This window comes from Megalops cyprinoides, chromosome 23, assembly GCF_013368585.1.
Source record: "Megalops cyprinoides isolate fMegCyp1 chromosome 23, fMegCyp1.pri, whole genome shotgun sequence".
NCBI lineage: Eukaryota > Metazoa > Chordata > Actinopteri > Elopiformes > Megalopidae > Megalops > Megalops cyprinoides.
In genome coordinates, this window is record NC_050605.1 from 18,930,771 (window position 1) to 18,951,984 (window position 21,214).

The 21,214-nt window shown below is 37.4% G+C and overlaps 1 protein-coding gene across 1 annotated transcript; it reads left to right on the plus strand.

Moving 5' to 3' along the window:
- The first annotated feature begins 11,775 nt into the window (after positions 1-11,775).
- Positions 11,776-15,195, plus strand: LOC118770587. The gene is made up of 2 exons (XM_036518348.1): positions 11,776-11,831; positions 12,952-15,195. The coding sequence occupies exon 2, from the start codon at positions 12,962-12,964 to the stop codon at positions 15,014-15,016; it is 2,055 nt and encodes a 684-aa protein (XP_036374241.1). The 5' UTR covers positions 11,776-11,831; positions 12,952-12,961; the 3' UTR covers positions 15,017-15,195.
- Positions 15,196-21,214: the final 6,019 nt, after the last annotated feature.

Sequence of the window (21,214 nt, forward strand, 5' to 3'; positions counted from 1 at the left end):
TTTGTAACAGTCTGACAAGTATTTCTTCATAAGGCTATTGCAAAAAGTGATGATTTTATCAGCTTGCTTTTGTAAGACAGTGTTCTGAACGCTGTAGTAATCCACACAAAAATGTGCAATTAAACAAGTAGTGCAATTTCATCATGCTACTGTCACTAACACTGAACACTTAACTCTAAAGTGAACTGGAAGTTGGTAGATGTGCCATCCACTACAAGTTGTCTGCATAGTCTTGAGTTACAATGGAGCTGAATGAATTAATGTTTTCAAATCAATGTCACTACAAACCAGATTTTTGGTGCAACACTTCTCACTACATTCACACTGTAACAGGGTAAGTGTGAAAAGTTTGAAGCGCATTGTAGACATGGTTTTGAGGTGGTTCTGGGGAAAAAAATGACACATTTATGATTCACCATCAGGGACCTCAAACTAGAATGACCTAGAGTAAAAACTCATGTCCTGTGGGCTCATGAACTGAACTGGTATTAGCTACACTAATGCCAAAATACATAAAAATAAACATACTGTTATGAATAACCAATCTGCCTATTAACTGACTGACCGTCACGAGTGTGCATGTAGAGAAGCTGGCTGACACACCTCCCATAAATGAGCAGAAAAGAACCAATGGTCAAAAGAAACAATAATTTTTTTTTGCAAAACCAAACTACAAAGATGAAGAAACCAGCCTACAACAACCAAAAACAAGGACAAAATGAGCCTTCCCTCCTGCTCTCCAGCCACACCTGTATTTAATTAGGTGGCAGTGTAGCATAGTGGTTAAGGAGCAGGACTCGTAACCGAAGGGTTGCCGGTTCAATCCCCGCTGGGACACTGCTGCTGTACCTTGGGCAAGGTACTTAACCCACAGTTGCCTCAGTAAATATCCAGCTGTGTAAATGGATAACATTGTAAAGAAGAGTTACCTATGTAAGTCGCTTTGGACAAAAGTGTCTGCCAAATGAATAAATGTAAATTAGCCTCCAATTATTCAGGCCGGTTTCCCAAACAAGTCACACACTTGACCAATTCAGTGATGATTGACACAATTAACACTTAGGGAGAGGTGGTGAGGGCTCTCCCTCACGGGGCAGATCGATAGTAAAATTCACCCCAAAGCTGTCCAAAATAAAAGTGAATTTCTAAGTTTTACTGGATCACATTCTAGGAGACGGGTGACTTTCTCTTTTTCATTCCAGCATTTTCAGTTGAAGAGTTTGGCTAGCATGTGCAGGAGTAGCCTACTCTACTGTATGGAATTGTTCTGTTCTATGCAGCATAAGGCTTAGTCATTCAACTGCATAAATATTTTTGGTAGGCTGTTTGACGCAATATGACACAAACAGTGTCATGGGACATCTAATTCTCCAGCATCCAAATCCTGTTCAGCAAGTTGGCTATATGTAGCCTACATACACTACATATACATATAGGCTACTGTTAAGTGCTAGCTAACTTGGCAGCCAGTAAACTTGGTTAGCTAGCTAAGTAACACAAGTGGGGCATTATGAAAATTAGTTAATGTGACAAAATGGGAAAATGCACTCCACACTAATTACGGAGGATTTCACACAGAAAAGTTTAGGTTTTCAATTAGGCCTAGACATAATTTTATGGAAACATAACATTTTGTTAAATAAATACAATACTGTTGTGTTAGAATGTGGACAAAAAACACCTTATACTGTTAAATAAATGCAGTCTTTTATTCGTCAGTCTTTTGAAACCAGTTGGATTTGTTCTGATGAGAATACTGTGATGAAATCTGATAATTGAATTTGTGTTAATCTGTGAAGTGGCATAAAGAGGCCCCCTCATTTTGAAGAAAATCTATAGAACTATATCAAGCAGGTTGTCAAGCAGATTTCAAAAGGTAAATAAATAAATTAATAAAATAAAATACATATAAACACTGATTACCATGAACATATTCCATCATTCATTAATAACAATGAGCCTAATCAATAATCAGAGGTGGAAAACCCTGGCTTCAGAAAGTAAAGGTCCTACCATGTATTTGTTCTAGCCATTCACTGAACACGGTGTTTTCACTAATTAGCTCCTCTACCTGGCTGGAGAGTTGTGCTAATTAAATTCAGCTGGTGTAGTGCATGGGTGGAACAAATACGTGGCAGGACTTTTACTTTCTGAAGCCGGGGTCTTCCACCTCTGTCAATAATCACGCCTCTCAAAAATGTGTCATATACATCCCGACTAACAACATCACTAAATTTACCAATACTTCTCAAATATCAATATGACATTTATTGTTGTAGTATTGTATTTATCGTTTTAGTATTAGACTTGATGACAGGTAAGGAATTAACTGATGTTTTATTTTTTTTTTCAATAAAATTCATTATTAAACTGAATCCAGTTCTTGTCCAGAAACCAATTTGTGTTCTTATAATAGTACATATAACAGTCACGAAATAAAACAGAAACATACATAAATAAACTGTAACTCATAATGTTATGGTAGACAATTTTTGTTAGACATTTAGGACATAACTGATAAAACATATATTAAGTGTTATCAAAATATAAACCAATGTCATATTCCAGACGACTCCAATAATAATAACAAAAATTCATATAAGGACCGCCTCTTGTAAGCAATTCTCTTCCCCTAACAATTTTTCTTTTTCATCAGCAATGTTTCAATATTTCAACAATGTTTATTGCATAATGACTTTATTTCTCAACTTGCCTTGCCTGCAAAACATGTTTACACAATGCAATTTACACTGTCATAGATTATATATTACACAATGCACATGACACTACACATGGCTATATTCTTGGCTGCCACGAGGCTGATCATTAATTTAACCTGGTCATCTTATTGTAATGGAATTTAATGGAATAATAAAAATGTGAAGCATTTAGAATAGAATTATGAAAGACAAATGTGATCATTTTAACCTCTGACACATGGCAATAAAACATTTTCACATTTGTGCTGAAGTACAGCTCCTACACTGACAATAAACATAACATGGCAGGTCATGATAACTGTAGTTTGAAGTGCGCTGGCAAAACATTAATTGCACATATCTCCAACTGCGCAAGTTATTTTATTTTGAAATAAGCTTCCTGTGATGGAGAGCCTTCAACCACCTCCTAGAAAATAAATGTAAATTGTTTTCACAAGTCTGTAATTTTTCTGGGGACCAGCCCATTGGCTAACAAGCCACACCTGCCTAATTGAAGGCTGATTAAGTACAGGTGTGGCTGGAGCACAGGGAAGAGGCTCATTGGTTCCCGCTGTTTGTTTAGGCTTGGGAACCTTTTAGTCCCGTTTTATGCGAGACGTGTCAGCCAGCGTCTCTACACTTACTTTAGCTATTGATAAACGAATCTAATCAAGCTCAGAAAGTAATTCTAACGAGTATGAATCGTGGATGTGTTTAAACACATGATTAACATGACGAAATCGGCTAAGCTACTCAGTGTCAGTATTAAACAATATCCATTGTGTTATTGAGGAGAGACAGTCCATTGGATCTGAGGGGATTGCGGCTGAGTAGCTGTAGGCCTAATAGGAAGGCCACAGTGTTTGTTTTACACCGTAGGCTTCTGGGCTTGTCGCAAAAGAAAAAGAAATGAGCAGGGGAGATCCATTGCCCGACCATCTTTGGGAAAGCATGCGGCGTCCAGGCCCGTCACTGGAAGTCCGCTTCTGCTGGTTTCTTTCCAGGCACACATCGTCAATGTGGGGAGATGTTTAAGAGATCCGGTCGTCTTCGCATCCGTAATGGCTGTCTTCACTGACAGCCTCCAACTTCGTGTTGGGTCGCAGTCATGGGTAAGGAAAAGCGCTATTACCGGCTAGGTCTTTTGGCGTTCTTGCCATAGAAATTTTGGCGACATGGGGGAATGATGAAAAGTCACAATAGTCTTTGCATTTTTTTTTTATTATTTTATTGGACAAATTGCAACAGGTTTTGTGGGCTTTTGCCTGATTCAGTCGGGTTTAACGCACTTACTACAAACAGTTGGAATGAATGATTAATCACATTGGTGACGCAACCAGTTTAAAAATCAAAAAAACCAAAGGACACGCAGGTGATCATATTTTGCTAGAAGCACAGCCTAAGTCAGACCATTTAATCCATGTTCTGACCTTAGTTTGCTTTTAGAATTCGAGATGAATTCCTTCGTTTGTCAGAATTTGTACTGACAAATGGGCTCATTTCGGTCTAAGACTTCCTCACACGGGGCATCAATTATGTAGGGGTCTTGGACGTCCTCACACAGGACACAGTTTAGCAATGCTAAATATTGCCAGGGTTTCAGAGACCGCTGCCCACAACAACCAGCAGGCGTCCTCGTAACCGCATGTATGATTTTTTTGCCTGCTGCTTCCCCGGTCTTCCTGTCTGTGCCTTGTCTAATCTGGGTAATTGAGTCCACCTGTGTGTTAGAGCACAAAACGCATGACCAGAATATGTCCGCATTTCCCAAACCTCTCCTGGAGGACCCCTTGTCCTGCATGTTTTAGATCTCTCCCTGCTCCAGCACAGCTGATTCAAATGATCAACTTGTTATGAACTCCTGAAGCTGCCTAATAACAAACTGATCGTTTAAATCAGCTGTGTTGGAGTGGGGAAAGATCTAAAACATGCAGGACAAGGGGTCCTCCAGGAGAGGTTTGGGAAATGCTGCTGTATGTAAACCCTGCTTGTTCCCCTTTTCTTTGCTTAGTCTAACTGCCCTGCCATGTGTGTGTGTGTTCCTATGCACAAAGCTTTGTTTTTTCAGATTCCAGTAGTTTGTTTCTTCACAAGCCATCTGTGCTGCTGTGTGGTCTCTGAAAATAGCATGTGACTGGATTCAATTCATTTAACTAGCAGCTCTTTAGTAGCAAGTTGGCTTAATACAGTGTTGGAACAGACAGACCACCGGTTTTAGTATAATGCAATTTATTGAACACAAATGTATTTATGTAAAATACTATGCTACACATTGTGTATGTCATACATTTTTGTCATGTGGTGTTGCAGGATAGGGCTGGAGAATGTGTTATAAAGGTACAAAAATGGAACCACAGTGTTGTCCCAGACTTTAGATCTTAGTTAAAGCATTATACTGTAAGATACTATATATACATGCATACAGACACACATATACTGTTAGTGATATAATGTAACAGTATGTGTGTCTTTGTCCAATTCTTAAGCACTGCTTGCACACAGAACCCAGGTCACACTGCTGCTTCTCCCTAGAAGAAAGTACCTTACCCCAGTAGCTTTGATACCAAGTACATGTATTGCTTAACCAGTCCCAATGACATGACTTCATTTTGTTTCTCTGTTGCTCTGTTAAGGATCTTCCTTACTTTTGGTATTCTGTTAATGATGTCAACTACATAATACACAAATAAGAGACCCATTGCTGAAAAGAAGCAATTAAAGAGCACTCCACTAGTTTAGCACTTAACTCGGTATCTTACTGACCTCTTGTAATACTTCTCAATTATTACTCTTAGCATAGTGATACTTATTTGGAAATCGCTCTGGTTAAGAGTGTCTGCCAAACGATTTACTGTATTGTAAATAACTACGCTATTAACCCAAATATCATATAATGCATGTATAACTTGTAAATACCATATAGTAATGCTGAACATATAGTTTTTTTATATCACTCCATTATTTACATAAGTGAGATCAATGTTTGTTTTTCTGACAAAGATCCCCAGGCAATGATACACTGTCAGTGTCAGTATTATCTCTGTATGAAAATAAAACCACTTGGGTGCTTTAGAGAAGTGTATACATTCTAATTCTTATTAGGAAAGTGGTTAAACACAAATAAAATGAAATGCACAGAAAGGAGGAAAAAGTTGGCCATTTTGAAAATAACATTTGCTCTTAAATATTAACCTAAAAGCTCTGTTTAGTTTAATGTAAGCTGTTTACAGTTTAATGTCTGCATCTGCTGTGTATTGTGGTAGATTCAGTAACTCCTTTCCAAAAGAACCAAGTGGTAAATATGCAACAAGACATATTTCTGCCACTGAGTAACATCAACCTTCCTCCCTCCCTGGTCTTTATACTTTTGCTGTGATCTTAACTTCTTATTCCTTTTCTTGGGGTTTTTTCTTTTCTTGTAAATTAGAATGTTGAAGAACTGTATGTTTGTGAATACTGTATCACACGTGCATGGGAGTTCTATAAATGCCTGAAAGTTACCCAAGAAACTTAGTTTACTTTGCCAGGAGACTTACCTTAGTTGTTACCTAAAAAGGCACTGACACATCCCATTTTAGCCAGTGTAACCACTTACTGATGAGGGGCCCAATGATGGTGATGAACATTATTCTGATTTCAGCATTCCTCACAGCCTCACTTTCCTCCTGTTTCCTTTGCAGTCCATTAAGGTTATCAGGTTAGCTTCAGCTAACGACTGCCTGTATGTTTAAGGTGGTAACTATGCATTGGCAATCACTCCTCAGATTGTTTAACTCTGTAGTTTTACTCTTTCTGCCTAGCCAAATCTCCCTTTCTGACCGTCAAGCTCAAAGAGTAGTCGTCCACTTTTGAGAGCTCGCTGCATGCAGCTGTCTCTGACTGCTCCAGGCTTTTTTTTCCATTCTGAATAACTTGTTGGACGGTTTGCTTTTTTGACTCATTATAGTCAAGTAGAACGCTTGCGAGGGTATTGAAATAATCAATGCCGCCTTTTAGGCTGGGAACAGCCTCTACAAAGAGTTCCCCTCACTGTTCCACAGACCACATTGGCTCTGTGGATGAGAAGTTAAAATTCAGGTAGCATCACATTATTCATTTATGTGGTAAGAGACTTGCACCTTTGTTTTACGAGACACAAGCCCAAAAAAGTTCCAATTACACCTTGATGCCAATTATAAATATTAACAAAATGTAATGCATTGAGGCATCAAAATAGTTGTTGAAAATGTTTACCTTGGAGGAATCATAAGCAATATTAAATTACAGAAATATGCATTTTGATTAAGAATTACAAGCACAAATGTACTCAAAATCAAGTCCTCTGTTAAAGGTCATGAAAATATTGAAATGTATGCAGAACAGTTTACTATTGCTAAATAAAATGTCAATTAAAGTTTACGATGTAATATTCCATGTTCCCCATTTATAAGTGAGGTGAGCCTAATGACCAATCCTACAGGTTTGTCTCACAACAATTACATCTTCGAAACAGGGTTCCTGAACATTTCCAATTTCGACATACTTTTTCCAGACCTCAATTTACATACATTGTAGCCTTTTTTTTTCTTCACTTGTGCTTGTGCAGCTTAGGCTAAAAGTCGTTACAAGCTCAAGGAAATGTTTATTTTGAAATCTCACAAATCCTTTTAAAATTAGAACATGTTTTACTGTTGACAGCTAGTTCAGTCACGTTGGATTCATGAGACGTGCTGTAAGACCCAATTTCTTGCTGTTTGTTTACTACTCTTACCCTCTTTCGCATGATGATTAAACCCAACTACAATTAAATTATGTGATCATGTATGTGTTACTAAAGACTCTCGTCATTTTACTGTTAAACCTTTTTTTCCTCCAACTCCAGCTTATACAATGCTTGCAAAGAGCGACACTGAGTTGCTTGAGAGAAGAGCAAGAAACATGAGAGCAAATATGTGCTATTAACTGTGCACAAAAGATTAATTATAATTATTATATATTAAGTAATTATAATTAGTGATTTAATTATTTGGATTATGTTAAATGTTAACATAATCCAATGTATTTTCACTCTAACTTGTTCTCTTGTGTAAATCTGCAACTCTTTTGTAGCGAATCCTGTTCCCTACAGAATACCCACGCTAAAACTAATTACTGATATGAGGTGTTCTTCCTCTTGGCTGAGGTGAGCAGTTTTCAGACCCAAATATTTATATACAGATAGTGAAGCATGTCCAAAACCAAAAGGCTTGCTTTCTTCATGACACTGTAACACTAAAGGAGATTTTATCAACTTTCTTAAAACAAAAATATTTCTATCATTTAGTGTGGGGAAACTTTCATTTTAATTTCACAAATGAAACCATTTCATTGTGGTTTATTCATATCTTTTTGTAACAGAACCTGTCAGCTAAGTATTTCTTAAAATCATCACTTTTTTGCAATAGCCTTATCAGCTTGCTTTTGTAAGACAATGTTCTGAATGCTGTAGTAATCCACACAAAACACTGAACACTGAACTCTAAAGTGAACTGGAAGTTGGTAGATATGCCATCCACTACAAGTTGTCTGCATATTCTTGAGTTAAAATGGAGCTGAATATCTTTTCAAATCAATATAACTGCAAACCAGATTTTTTTTGATGCAACATTTCTCATTGCATTCACACTGTAACAGGGTAAGTGTGAAAAATGTGAAGTGCATTGTGAACATGGTTTTGGGGTGGTTCTGGGGAAAAATGGAGGCAATAATGCATAAACCCATAAACTATATCCTGGAGTAAAAGTTCACGTCCTGTGTGCTCATGAACTGAACTGGTATTTGCTACACTAATGTGAATGTACACAACAATAAATGCACTGTTATGAATAACCAATCTTTTGACAGTCACGAGTGTGCAGATCAATAGTAAAATTCACCCCAAAATTGTCCAAAATAAAAGTGAATTATTAAATGTTACTGGGTTGTACTGGATCCTATTCTAGGAGAGGTGTGGCTTTCTCTTTTTCATTCCAGCATTTTCAGTTGAGAAAATTGGCTAGCTTGTGCAGGTGTAGCCTATTATATGGAACAAGATTATTCAGTTCTATGAAATGTAAGGCTTAATAATTTTATTGGTAGGCTGTTTAACACAATGTAATACAACCAGCGTTCAAATCCTGTTCAGCAAGTTGGCTACGTGTAGCCCATGTACACTGCATGTGTATATAGTTTATGTAGGCTACACTTAAGTGCGAGCTAACTTGGCAGCCAGTAAACCTAGGCAGAATTTTACACAGAAAAGCCTAGGTTTTCAAATATGCCTATACATTATTTTACGGAAACATGATATTTGGTTAAATATAGTAGTGTTAGAATGTAGACGATGAACCCCTTACGCAAGTGGAGCGTTATGAAAATTTGCTAACGTGGCAAAATGGAGAAATGCGCTCTACATTAATTATGAAGACTTTCATACAGAACTGCATTAACCTGTGAAGTGTGCAGAGGCCAAAAGTGACCATTTTGGGGAAAATATGTAGGACTGTCAGGCACGTTTGATTTTTTTTTTTGTGCACTTCAAGTGCATTTTTAGCAGAGAAATGTAATCAAAAGGTAAATGAATGAAATAAAACTGATTACCATGAACATATTCCATCATTCATTAATAATGATGATAATCACCCTTCTCAGTGGCCAGAAATATGCCATATACAGCCCTAGCAACAACACATTTACCAATATTTCTATTGGTAATATTAATATGACAATCATGGTTGCAGTGGATTACAGCTACTTTTAAATGAAAAAGTCCCAATCATTTTTGAATCGTTGATCTGAAATACTCCAGAGTGGATGGTGTTCTTTTCTAGAAGGACGCAAAACATGATTTCTTTGCAAAATGAGTCATACCCATTTCATTACGTCCAAGTTTATGCCAGTTCTAAAACAAATTCCATTCATTGTTACAAAAGTTGTATTAGTTTTGATGCAGGATTTCCCAATAAAATGCATTATTAAACTGAATTCAGTTCTTCTCCAGAAACCAATTTTTCTTAAAATGGCACATATAAAATAAAACAGAAATCCACATAAACTAACTCGTTATTTTTAGATCATCTTTGTCAAATGTTTAGGACATAACTCATTAAACATTTTAAGTGTTACCAAAATATCAACCAATGTGATATTCCAGACCACTCCAATAATAATTCATGTAAGGATCACCTCTTGTAAGAAATGCTCTTCCCCTAATTTCTTTTTCATCATGACTGTGTTTAATTGCATCATGACTTTATTTCTCAACTTGCCTTGCCTGCAAAACATGTTTACACAATGCAATTTACACTGTCATTGTTAAATATCACACAATGCATATGATGCTATATATGGTTATATTCTTGGTCGCCATGAGGCTGATCATTAATTTAACCTGCTCATCTTGTAATGGGCTTTAATGGAACAATGAAAATATAAAGCATTTAGAATAGAATTATGAAAGACAAATGTGATCATTTTAACTTCTCACACATTGCAATAAAGCATGTTCACATTTGAACTGAAGCATGGTTCCTACACTGACTGTAAAAATAATTTTGCAGGCAGGTTTGCAGTCAGAATCTATTACTTTATTCATGTTGAATCATCATGAATCTGCATGCTAGTATGGCCGAGCAATCTAACGTGCTGCATTAAAGCTGTAGTACTCCTGGGGGTTAAGGTTCAAGTTCCCCCCACTGTCATTTTTAGGGCAGCAGTGTAGCATGTTGGTTAAGGAACAGTACTTGAAACTGAAAGGTTGGCCATTTGATTCCCCACTGGGGCACTGTTGCTGTACCCTTGGGCAAGGTACTTAACCCACAGTTGCCTCAGTAAATATCCAGTTGTATAAATGGATAACATTATACTGTAATCAGTGTAAGTCGCTCTGGATAAGAGCGTCTGCGAAATGCCAATAATGTAATGTAATTATGTGTAAACATTGGCATGCAACTCCATTTTTTTTGCCTTGAAAAAAGTGCAAATTAACATGGCTAGATGAAGCTGATCTGAATTTTAATATTAGCGTATTACTTAGATGTCATTAAGACCCTAGGGCTGTCTTGGTTTGGTTTGGGTATTTTTTAATGCTTTTCTATGTAATTCAACCCTTTTTTGGAACTGCCTTTTGTGCATTATATATTATACATTGCAAGTATAATTTCACTGCTTATTTTCACTCCACTTTGGTTCAGGACAAATCAGTTGACATTAGTGATTGATTCTTAGAAGAATTATGTTGTTTCAAATACAGGGTTTCAAACATTGTAGTCTTTAATTAAAATATGAAACATATATTTGAAGTGATATAGCATTTTTATATATTCCTAGAATAAATTTAACTCCAAATTTAACTTTATATATTCCTTTATTAAATTCTTTTTGAGCATATCCATGAAAAATACTGGTGTCAAGATAATACTATCACAGTCAGTGTAATGCCTACCACCTCATTGGGTGTCTATTGCGTTTTTTGTTCATATTTAATCTGTCCTATGAATAACTATATTTGTGTGTTTGTATGTGAGACAGATTTTAAAACTTAAAATATTGAGGTGTTCATTTTTTCATGAATGTTCTTATTTACTTCAAATATCATTTGTTTGCCCCTGCTGTAGTGTGTAAAGTAGTTAAAGTACAAGTTATGTTCTAGAAATAAAATATGAGGCATAAATATGCCATAAAGTCATTTACATCTAAATAAAAAATTTTCAGCACTACCAAGGAAAATCAGTGGAGAAAAAGACTGCCAGACAAATAAAATTAAGATGTTTTAAGAATACTGACATAAACGAATCAGAAAATAATTCTTTTTAGTAATAGTACCTTCAAGAACTGTTTTGCTTTTTGAGTCCATAGAACCATAGTAATTCAAAAAAAGAAGAAATATGGACATTTCTGTTACCCTTCACAGAATGACCATGCTAAAAAAATTTCCATCCAGAACTTGTTGATAAAATCATCTGTTGCTGCAATAATGCCATGAAGAAATGAAGTCGTTTGTTGTGTAACAGAGAGACCTATTTCACCATCAGTAACATGTATATAAACATCCAGGTCTGGACACTGCTCACTACCTCACCTGAGAGGAAGAACAGCACCACTGCATATCACAGAGGAAGACCTCCACTGTCATTGGTGAGATACCGTAGATTTGAATTTCTGTCTGTCTTGTGTAAAGGTACTACAACATCAGAAATTTGTAGCTAATATGTATTCAACTGTGTTTACCTCCAGTATAGTATGATTCCTTAAAATTAGGAACAGAACAGAAAAGCGGATCTTTGATTTTTTTTTTTTTTGCAAAAAAAATTTCATGACTTTAGAAATTTAGCAAAGATACATTTCAATCAGCACTGACAAAATTTAACAACTGACATTTGTCATTCAGCTTCTCATCTTCGATTAGGGAATATTTTGGGGCTTTTTCCCTAAATACATCGAAAGACATTCTTTTACCTTTGTTTACAGTTCGTATTTGTCCAGTTCAGATTTACAGCCCTCGTAAAACCCTGGAATAAAATTAGGAGAGCCTTAAAATTGTGAGATGGGAGGTTGAAATGCGTTTCCTTCAGTTGTTTGGGAAAGGAATATGCCATTAGAGTTCTGACACCTTGTAGACTGTTTTAAGTCCATTGTTCTGTCAATGCAGTGCTTCTGCTGTGCCACTGTTCCCCATTCAGTCCTTAGTACCTCGATTTGATTGTACGCTACTTGGATTCTGACGTCATTCCGCCAATAAGCTTCATAGGATGCAGCAGTATCGTTTTGTGCTTTTCTGTGTGGCAGGCCATTTTGCACGGCAAGCCATTTAATTGACAGTTGCCACTAGTTAACTTTTTTCCCCACTCTGAACACTACCTCTGCTGTCACTAGTGGGAGTTCAGTTCTCTTGATTTTGTCCTTCACTGGGTAGCAGTGGGTAACCCTGGGCAGCAGTGTGGTATAGTGGTAAGGAGCAGAGCTTGTAACCAAAAGGACACTGTTTTTGATTCTTTGCTGGGACACTGCTTTTGTACCTTTGGGCAGGGTACTTAATCTGCAATTGCCTCAGTAAATACCCAGCTGTATAAATGGATAAAATTGTAACATATGTGCATTGCTCTGGATGAGAATGGTGTGTCATGTTTTAGCCTGCTCTAGTTCTGTTTAACTAGTAAGATGAGCTTTGTGCTTGTTTTTTTTTTCTTTCTTTCTTTTTGTGAGACTGGATGACAAAAGATTCTATGAAATTCTATTGTGTTTTCTGTTTCTCTAGGAAATAAACTATGGACACCTCAAACGAGATTGCTAAAGTTACCAACAAGCTCACCAAGGCATCAGATTGCCGTGATGATACCAAAATCTTGATGCAGCCCTACGCTAACTGGGAAGATTACTTGACACCAGCACCAATATCCATAGCAATTCTGGGGGAGCTTGTCTTCATCTCCTCCAATGTAGATTTTTCCATCCGTCAAGGCAGCCCAGAGGGCGGTTTTAAGCACGTCAAGTATCCAGACTCGTTCCGCGCCTGCCTCATGCAAGTGTGCAATGCTGGGTGGCGTGCATTCAATGAAGCGCACAAGAACATGGACCAGATTCGTCTACACACCTCCAACGTGCCGACTTATATCAAGTCAGCAGTGAAGATACTACTCCAGGATGATGACACCCTCATCCAAGAGATCCTCCCTGATCAGCTGGGGAACATCGACAACATAGCCAGTGACTGCCTGAGACTGTCCGAGACAACAGAAAAGAAGTTTATGGATGTGATGGAGCTGATCCAAGAGCTCCTTGAGTCATGCACCAGTGCCAAACAAGCCTATGGCAAAGAGCTGGAAGACGTCAGGAGGAAAATCGAAGAAGCTAAATTAAGAGAAGTAGCATCGCAGGAAGCAAAAAAACGAGCAAATGAAGCCTTAGGTAGCTTGAAGAAGCAGCTGGATGAGGCACAGAAAACATTTACAGAATCAATGAACTCCATGCCAAGTGGCTGGGAGGTGATTGGGCTGAATTTTGTTGAAGGAATCACAGATAGTATTTCATCTGTTATTGGAGGGATTGGAAGCGTATTGTCTGGGAAAATTTTTAAAAACATTGGTAAGTCAGGGAAAGAGAGTGCACCGGAGGATCCAATTGCAATTAACAACATCTGTGCCAAATCAGGCCAACTTCTGTCCTTAGTGCAACAGTTCAAGGTGTTTATCGAAGAAAATGAAATCAAGTGGTCTGAAGTAATTGATCAACAAACTGGGGAGCCAAAAACCAACTGGCTGAAGAAGCAGTTTGAAAATGTTCAAGTATCAATAAAAAAGGAAAAAGACTGTGAGCCACAAAAGCAGGCTCTGGAAATATGCACCAAGGCCATCGCCCTCTGCACTCAATTGGCAACCGAAGCAGCTCAAGAAAAGCATGAAGACGCTAAGACCAATGAGCTCTTGCAAGCTATGAAAGGTCTGACAGAAGCAGTCCAGATCTTTGACACAATGAGTAAGGCTACAACTAATACATCAGCCTTCAATGTGAAACCACCGCAAATGTCTCAAACTCAGGGCAGCAGTTCAGGCCCAAAGTCTGCAGGCCAGATAGCTACAGATAATGCCCGCTTCAAAATAGAGCAGAGCAGAGCCCAGCTAGAAAAAGTGAGGGATCTGTATGACAAGACTGTGGAAAATGTGGAAAGGACCGAGAAGGAGCTGACTGAGATCCTTGTCACCATGAGAAACTGCGAAGTCAAGGAGATAGACTTCAAGACCACCATCAAAATTCTGGCCCAGGGTCTAGAAGCCATGGGAAGGGTTAAGGAGCAGTGGCAGAAGTTGGTGCGCTTCTTCCAGATGGTCTCCAACATAATCAAAACCTGCTTAACCTCATCCCTGCAGAATTTTGTCAAAACAGGCCAGAAGGTAGTAGACACACAAATGAAGTATTCAACAAGGATGTTTTTGAAAGACATGATCTACCAGCAAGCTTTCTACGCATCCAACATTTCCAGCCTGGTTCATATGATCTCAGAGACCTACACACAGGTCTCCAGTCAGTACCTGATGGACAGGGTTAGCTCGCTGAGCAGGCTCATGTCTTTGGATCCCAGCAAGCCAGAGTTCGGTGAAGAACGCAGACTGTTGGAAAACGGCTGTGAAGAGGCCCAAAGTGGAATAAAGAGCCTTGTGCAGAAGAACAAAAATGACTTTGATCGGAAGACCAGAGTAAGACTGCAGAAAATCGAGACCGAGCTGAATTCTGTGCTGCCGCCAGCATCTGCGGAGGAAAAGAAGCAACTTCAGGAAATAGTTCAGACCGAATTCAAAAAGGAAGATGAGGATCAGTATGCTTGATGGCCCTTTCAAAGACCTTGTCTGTGGGCACAAGTAGATAGTTACCCCAACTAATGAGTCAGTTCTACAATATCACGCTCAAGTCAAAATGATTTAACTCATCTTTCAATTGTTTTATTTGGTGTTAAATTGTCTAGTAGTTCCTCACCTTAATTATCAAAAGTTATTTTGCTAATCAAAACCTGCTCCTGAATTTTGAACAGTTAACTTGTGATGGCAATTTTTTTGTTTGAAATTTTAACTGTGTCTGTGTCCTGTCCAACAAGGATTCTGCATTACAAGCGGTCCTGGCCTTTCTAGAAATGTGGTAAGCCAGCCCTTTGGAAACTAAATCATATTTTCCTTATAGACAGATTTATAAGCAAGGGGTTACTTTCTTGAAGGCATCCTAGAAATATTTTTTTTTTTGATGAGTGAATATCTAGTGATGTAAAATGGTTAATATAGTCAAATTGTATTAATATTTATTAATCTAAATATCTTTGAATGCATGTTCCCCATTATCTTATTCAGGTGAGTCCAAACTTTTGACTGGTACTGTATGTACAGTACATCATAAATACATCATAGGTACGTCCTCAGTATTCAACATTGCAATACAGAACACATGTACGAATAAACCTTCAGCTCCCCCTCGTTCAATGAAAACAAATGAGGAATACACAGCAAACTGAAGCCTTTTATGCATGATTTTACTGGGTTAAATGGCATGATTACATATTTGTTCAGAGTTCTGTTAAAAGATTTGTCTTAATTCAGGATTTTGTATTATAAGGCAATTAATATCAATTTTACAAATGCTGATCATTGTGTAAGGGGACTGACTAGCTGTTAAATGATTATCATTAAGGTCAGGATTTTTTATTCCTTTATTTAAGACAGCTCAAAGAAAATTAATTTTGAATGTGTAGGGTTACATGATACAAATAATCAATTGTATTTGAAACCCTTGTGCTCTTTTTCCTTTTTTAAGATCTAGAACAGACACCAATTCAAAAGAAACAAACTGCTTGAAATGAACTGTCTGGAAGAACTAAATCTGTAAAACCATTTGCGAGAGGGTAATGTGTTCATAGGTAACACTGAGGCTATTAAACTGAGAAATGTGGAAATTTACATAAGTCCTGAACAGACACTGTCTTATTAAATTGAAAATTACCGCCCCAGGAAGTCACCCCTATAATATTACATTATAGAAAATAAACAATAATTTTAACGATTGAAGAGTAACATACCGATTAATATCTACTGAATTTATGAGATAAAAAATGAGATGAAAAAAATGCTTGAAGCTTAAGGATACTGAGCAGCATATTCATATTGATTTAAGTTGTAAAAGTTAAGAATATTAATTAATAATGCCTTTCATTCTCTTTTTGCTGTTTTGTCTTCCTCAGAGATCCTTTTTTTATTCACCCCAGTGCTGTCATTTGTGTTTTGGTTTCTCTTCTAGGTCTCCATCAAATCAGCATGACCTATAAATTATCTAAATTCTGCACTTGCTCTGATGAGGGACAACAAACCAAGTGACGTTGTATATGCTTTTATAGGGAAGTAAAAGTTCCCTGTAAAACACCTTTTTTTGAAGGACGTTGAAGTGTGTTCTCAGAGAAATTAATCATACAATAGCTTCTCAAGCCTATTTCTAATTGGTGCTTGAACTTAACCTTTATGCAGATTCAGAACGTCAATAATTTGGAAATCAACCCCAGAAGGTGATCCCAAACACACACACATGAAACTATCCTAAAAAGCTGATTGTATAAATGCTTGGCATTGTACAAATAGAAACCCTTTTAAAGATGAGTGTGAAAACCAGTGCCATCTGGAAGGTGTGTTGAAAATCCCATCCTGAGGAGACATAGAATAAGCAACTCTTTAGTAATGCTATACTATTTTTTTTTTTTTTTTTTTTTTAGACATACATTAGCGTAAGCATATTTGCCTAGCATTTTAACATTTTAGACTTTAGATTTTGTGCTGCTTCATGATTTTTAAACACCTCTCTACCTGTGTTGACAGGTGTGACAGTTGTGCCTTATCTTTTCAAAGAAAAATCTTTGGTATATATGCAGTTACCATTGCTTGAATTGATGCTTGACATTTTTTATTTTTCGTGTCCAGATCATAGTATTGTGGATGCTGTTCAAATGATTTGACCTGTTATAATGGAACAAGCCAGACATAATTTGTTTTGAGAATGGATTAAGATTAAAGAAATGCTTTGCTTTAAATGAACTAAAGGTCTGTCGTTGTATTCCTTTTGATGTCTGTCTCCCCATCTTCCTTTTACTTGATTTAACCATAACATAACTTTTCCATTCAGTGGTTCAACAGGAATAGTGGGTCACTGTGCATGCAGTACTCCTGGTACAAGATGATGTGTCTGTTACAGTTGTATGTAGGATATAAAAGAAAGAAAAGGAAAAAACACTTGCAGTCTTCCAGCCTTAAGAGTGCTGGAACTGAAATTGGGTAGTGCACTTAGAAGGGCTTTTATGGATTTTAAAGAAACTTGCATAACATAACTGTTATATGGTAAGATGCCATATTTTTTTGTACGGAGGCAGAAACTCAATAATGAAACAAAGTAAACGATGGTGAAGAGGTTCCATTCTATCACTTGATGACTCTGCTAAAAATGATTGGGCATTCAGCTGCTAATCGCGGTTCATAAATACTCCCCTTGCCTCCCCCTGCCACCAAGAGTTGTGCCTCTGTAATGAACTGCTGTCGAAGTGGCCCCTAGAGTGTTTGGGGGTTTCAGATGCTGCTTTTGTTAGGGACGTATTGCAGTCCATGGCCCTGTAGCTGCTGCATTCCATGGGGCAGAGCTAGAGAAGTAGATGGGAGATGGAAGGCCATTCTGTCACTTGATTTGGGGGGGATATCAGTGTGGTATGTGGGGACAGCAGTGTGGTGTAGCAGTAAGGAGCAGGGTTTGTAACCAAAAGGTTTCTGGTTCAATTCCCTGCTTGGACACTGCTACTGTGCCCTAGGGGAACAAGTACTTAATTCACATACTGTCTGATAATTGGTCTGGATAGGACTGTCTGCTAAATGACAATAAGGTAATGATTTTTATAATTTTACTTACAGACCCCTTTGTCCAGGGCAACATTTTAATTGTGAATTTTCAGACAATCCCTACAGTTAACTAAACCTAGGAAAACCGGTCCTGTGCACAACTATAAAAACCCCACCAGTTCCCTTCTATGTCAGCTGTTTACAGCATCCCTCCTCCATCCCATCTCCCCCTTTTTCCCTGTTTACGATGTACACACAATGGGGCCAACAACCCCAGCCCACACCCATAACCACATCAATGTGTTGTATATGTTACATACACACAATGATTTTGGGTGTAAAATTTATTTCAATGGTTTCAGTACTAGACAGACAACAACCCCCTTTTGTGTCATGGGAACGTGTTGTTCTGACAGTACATTGAGTTTTGCATTCAGCGTGGTTATTGACGGGAGTTAACAGTTTCTGGTTATCTACAAAGCCATCTAAGTCAGCAATAACAAGTGATTGAGAAAAGTTTGTTTTGTATCATTCTAACTGCAGCATGCCGCAGTAAACCGGTGAACCCCACGCTGGCACACTGCCAGCGTGTAAGCTGCTAAGAGAGCCATGCAGGAACACGCACAGCCTTTGCCTCACACTCCAGCTCATTATTTCTCATGTTTTATAGACCTGGAACCACCTATTCAGTAAAAATGCTACCTTGTCAGGGCATTATATATATATATATATATATATATATATATAATATGAATATTTCAAGTCAATATTATATATTTCATTTTTCATATATGATATTCAATTATTTTAATATATTAATATATGAAATATAGATAAGTGGAACACTTTGTGGAACTTTTTTTTTTTTCTCCAATTAATACTCATGCATTCGGTCAGCAATTTTCTGCTGCAGCTATACTATATACTATACTATATACTCATATTCTGCATACGCATTCATTAATATTTCTAACTCCACTGGGGAGAAGTTAGAGGATCGAGCCCTTTTTTCTCCTGTTGCCATGAGGAATTATGTTATCTGTGTTCCATTGATGAGGGCTTTTTATCTCCTTGTGCACGTGCTTTACTCAGGGTTAACTTAACACAGAGTTGATTGAACTACTTGTTATCACCTGTTCTGAAACTGAAAACTCTGAGTTTGAGTTTAAACCTGAACTCTGGGTTGCCAACTCTGATCTGTCAGAGTTTTTTAAACCTGCTTTCTGAAACAGGCCCCTGGATTTTTTCTGACCTGTTTGCCTGACTACTTTTTGCCCGCATTGACTGTGATGCCTGCCGTTTGACTGTCCTGATTGCCTGTCTATCTTCCTGGTAACTAACTCTGCCTATAAGCAAGATTCTGACTTTTGCCTGCCGTTTTGGATTGTTTGTTTGCTACTAGATTTTTGGCTACTGACTCAGATTGTTCTCTGACTTCGATTAAGCTTGTTAATTTTTTTTTTTTTTGACTTGTCACTAAAGAATAGCTTTTTTGTACTGTCTGTATTGTCTGCACCTGGGTCCTTTCCTCACAAACCCTTACATCCTACTCATTGGCTAGCTAGCGTTCTCTTGTCTGTTTTATAAGCACCAGTTACACATTGCACTAATCTGTCCTTTTTATCCACGTCTTTCAATGTGTTTATGTACTTGTCCGACGGCGGTTTAGATTTTGAAGCCACAACTTGTGTGATGTCAAGGGATACTATCCAAAGCTGGCTAAAAGATAAAGGTGAACAACGGGTAATGGTATGTTTTCTGAACTTTACTGTTCGCTGATTGTAACTTTCAAGATGTCAGATCCCTACCTTGAACTCAGTAAGAGCTCTGCATTCTGCATTTAATTATTATTTGTCATTATCATCGCAGGCAGGGCATTTAACTTGACATACGTCTTTGATTGCATGTCTGGTAACCAAGGGAACTATAACACTAATTAAATATATCAGATAATATGTTATTAAACTGTAGATCAGTTTTATAACTCAGATCACTGCAACAAGTCTTAACACAGGCTCTTGGGAGAGCTGCCGTTACTGGATCAATTTTGTCCGTCATCATGACAATGTTCTTTAACTTCTCAACTTCCCTTTTCTGAAACCACTTTGCAGAGTAGAATTTACACTGTCATGGATTAACAAATATGAGAGCAATACTGAAAAACATTGAGCTGCATAGCCAGCAGAATGTCAAATATATATATATATATATAATATCTATTTTTTTTTTAAAGCGTTCCATTAGTCCATACTCAGAACAAATTAATTGTTGGCTGGCTCTATCACTGCGCACGAGAACCATGAGGCTGATCACTCACCCGACGTGTGCAATGAAATGCAGATGTAAAGTTGTTAAGAATAGGATTATGAAGGCCAAGTGCAACCATATTAACATAAACTCACCCAGGGCATTAAAATATTTAGACAGTTGCTGGATTGCTGCTCTTCAGCTTGTGATAACTCCTTATCTATATGTAAACACTGCCATGCATCTACATTATTCACCTTGATTCAATTCACGATGGTATGGCAATTTAAAGCACACAAATGGACTAAATCCAGAGGTATCAACAATTTGTCACTGATGGGAGTCACATGTATTCCCCAGAATTAAGTAATTAATGTAATTATCGTTACAGTATTAGTGGTAGTAGTAATATTAACAATAATAATGATAACAATAGGTACAGGGGTAAATATGGAACAGAGAATATAGTTTTTTTTACTTGTCAAAAATATTTATTTTGATGGGTCAAAATATTGATTTCTCAATTTTCAATCTATTTTCCATTTTCTGCTGTAGCCTGGCTACAGCCTGTGAATGAGCAGCACGATCTGCACAATACCAAATGAATAGTATACTTCATATGTGTAAGTAAACTTAAATGCACAGATACTGGTACTGTATTCATTCTTACTTTAGACAAATTTGTCTAGCTTTTTTTGTGAAAAATTCTGCATGGTGTTGTTCAATTATTTGGTCCTCCAGCTAGCTCGACTGTGAAAAGTTAATGTAATATTGAAACATACTGTGTAGAAGTTTTTAAACTACTTTGCTGTGTATTAATGAGTGCTGCTGCTGGTTATTAAATTACATTGTTGTCATTTTGCAGATGCTCTTATCTAGAGCAATTTACACACAGTAGGTTACAATTTTATCAATTTATACCAC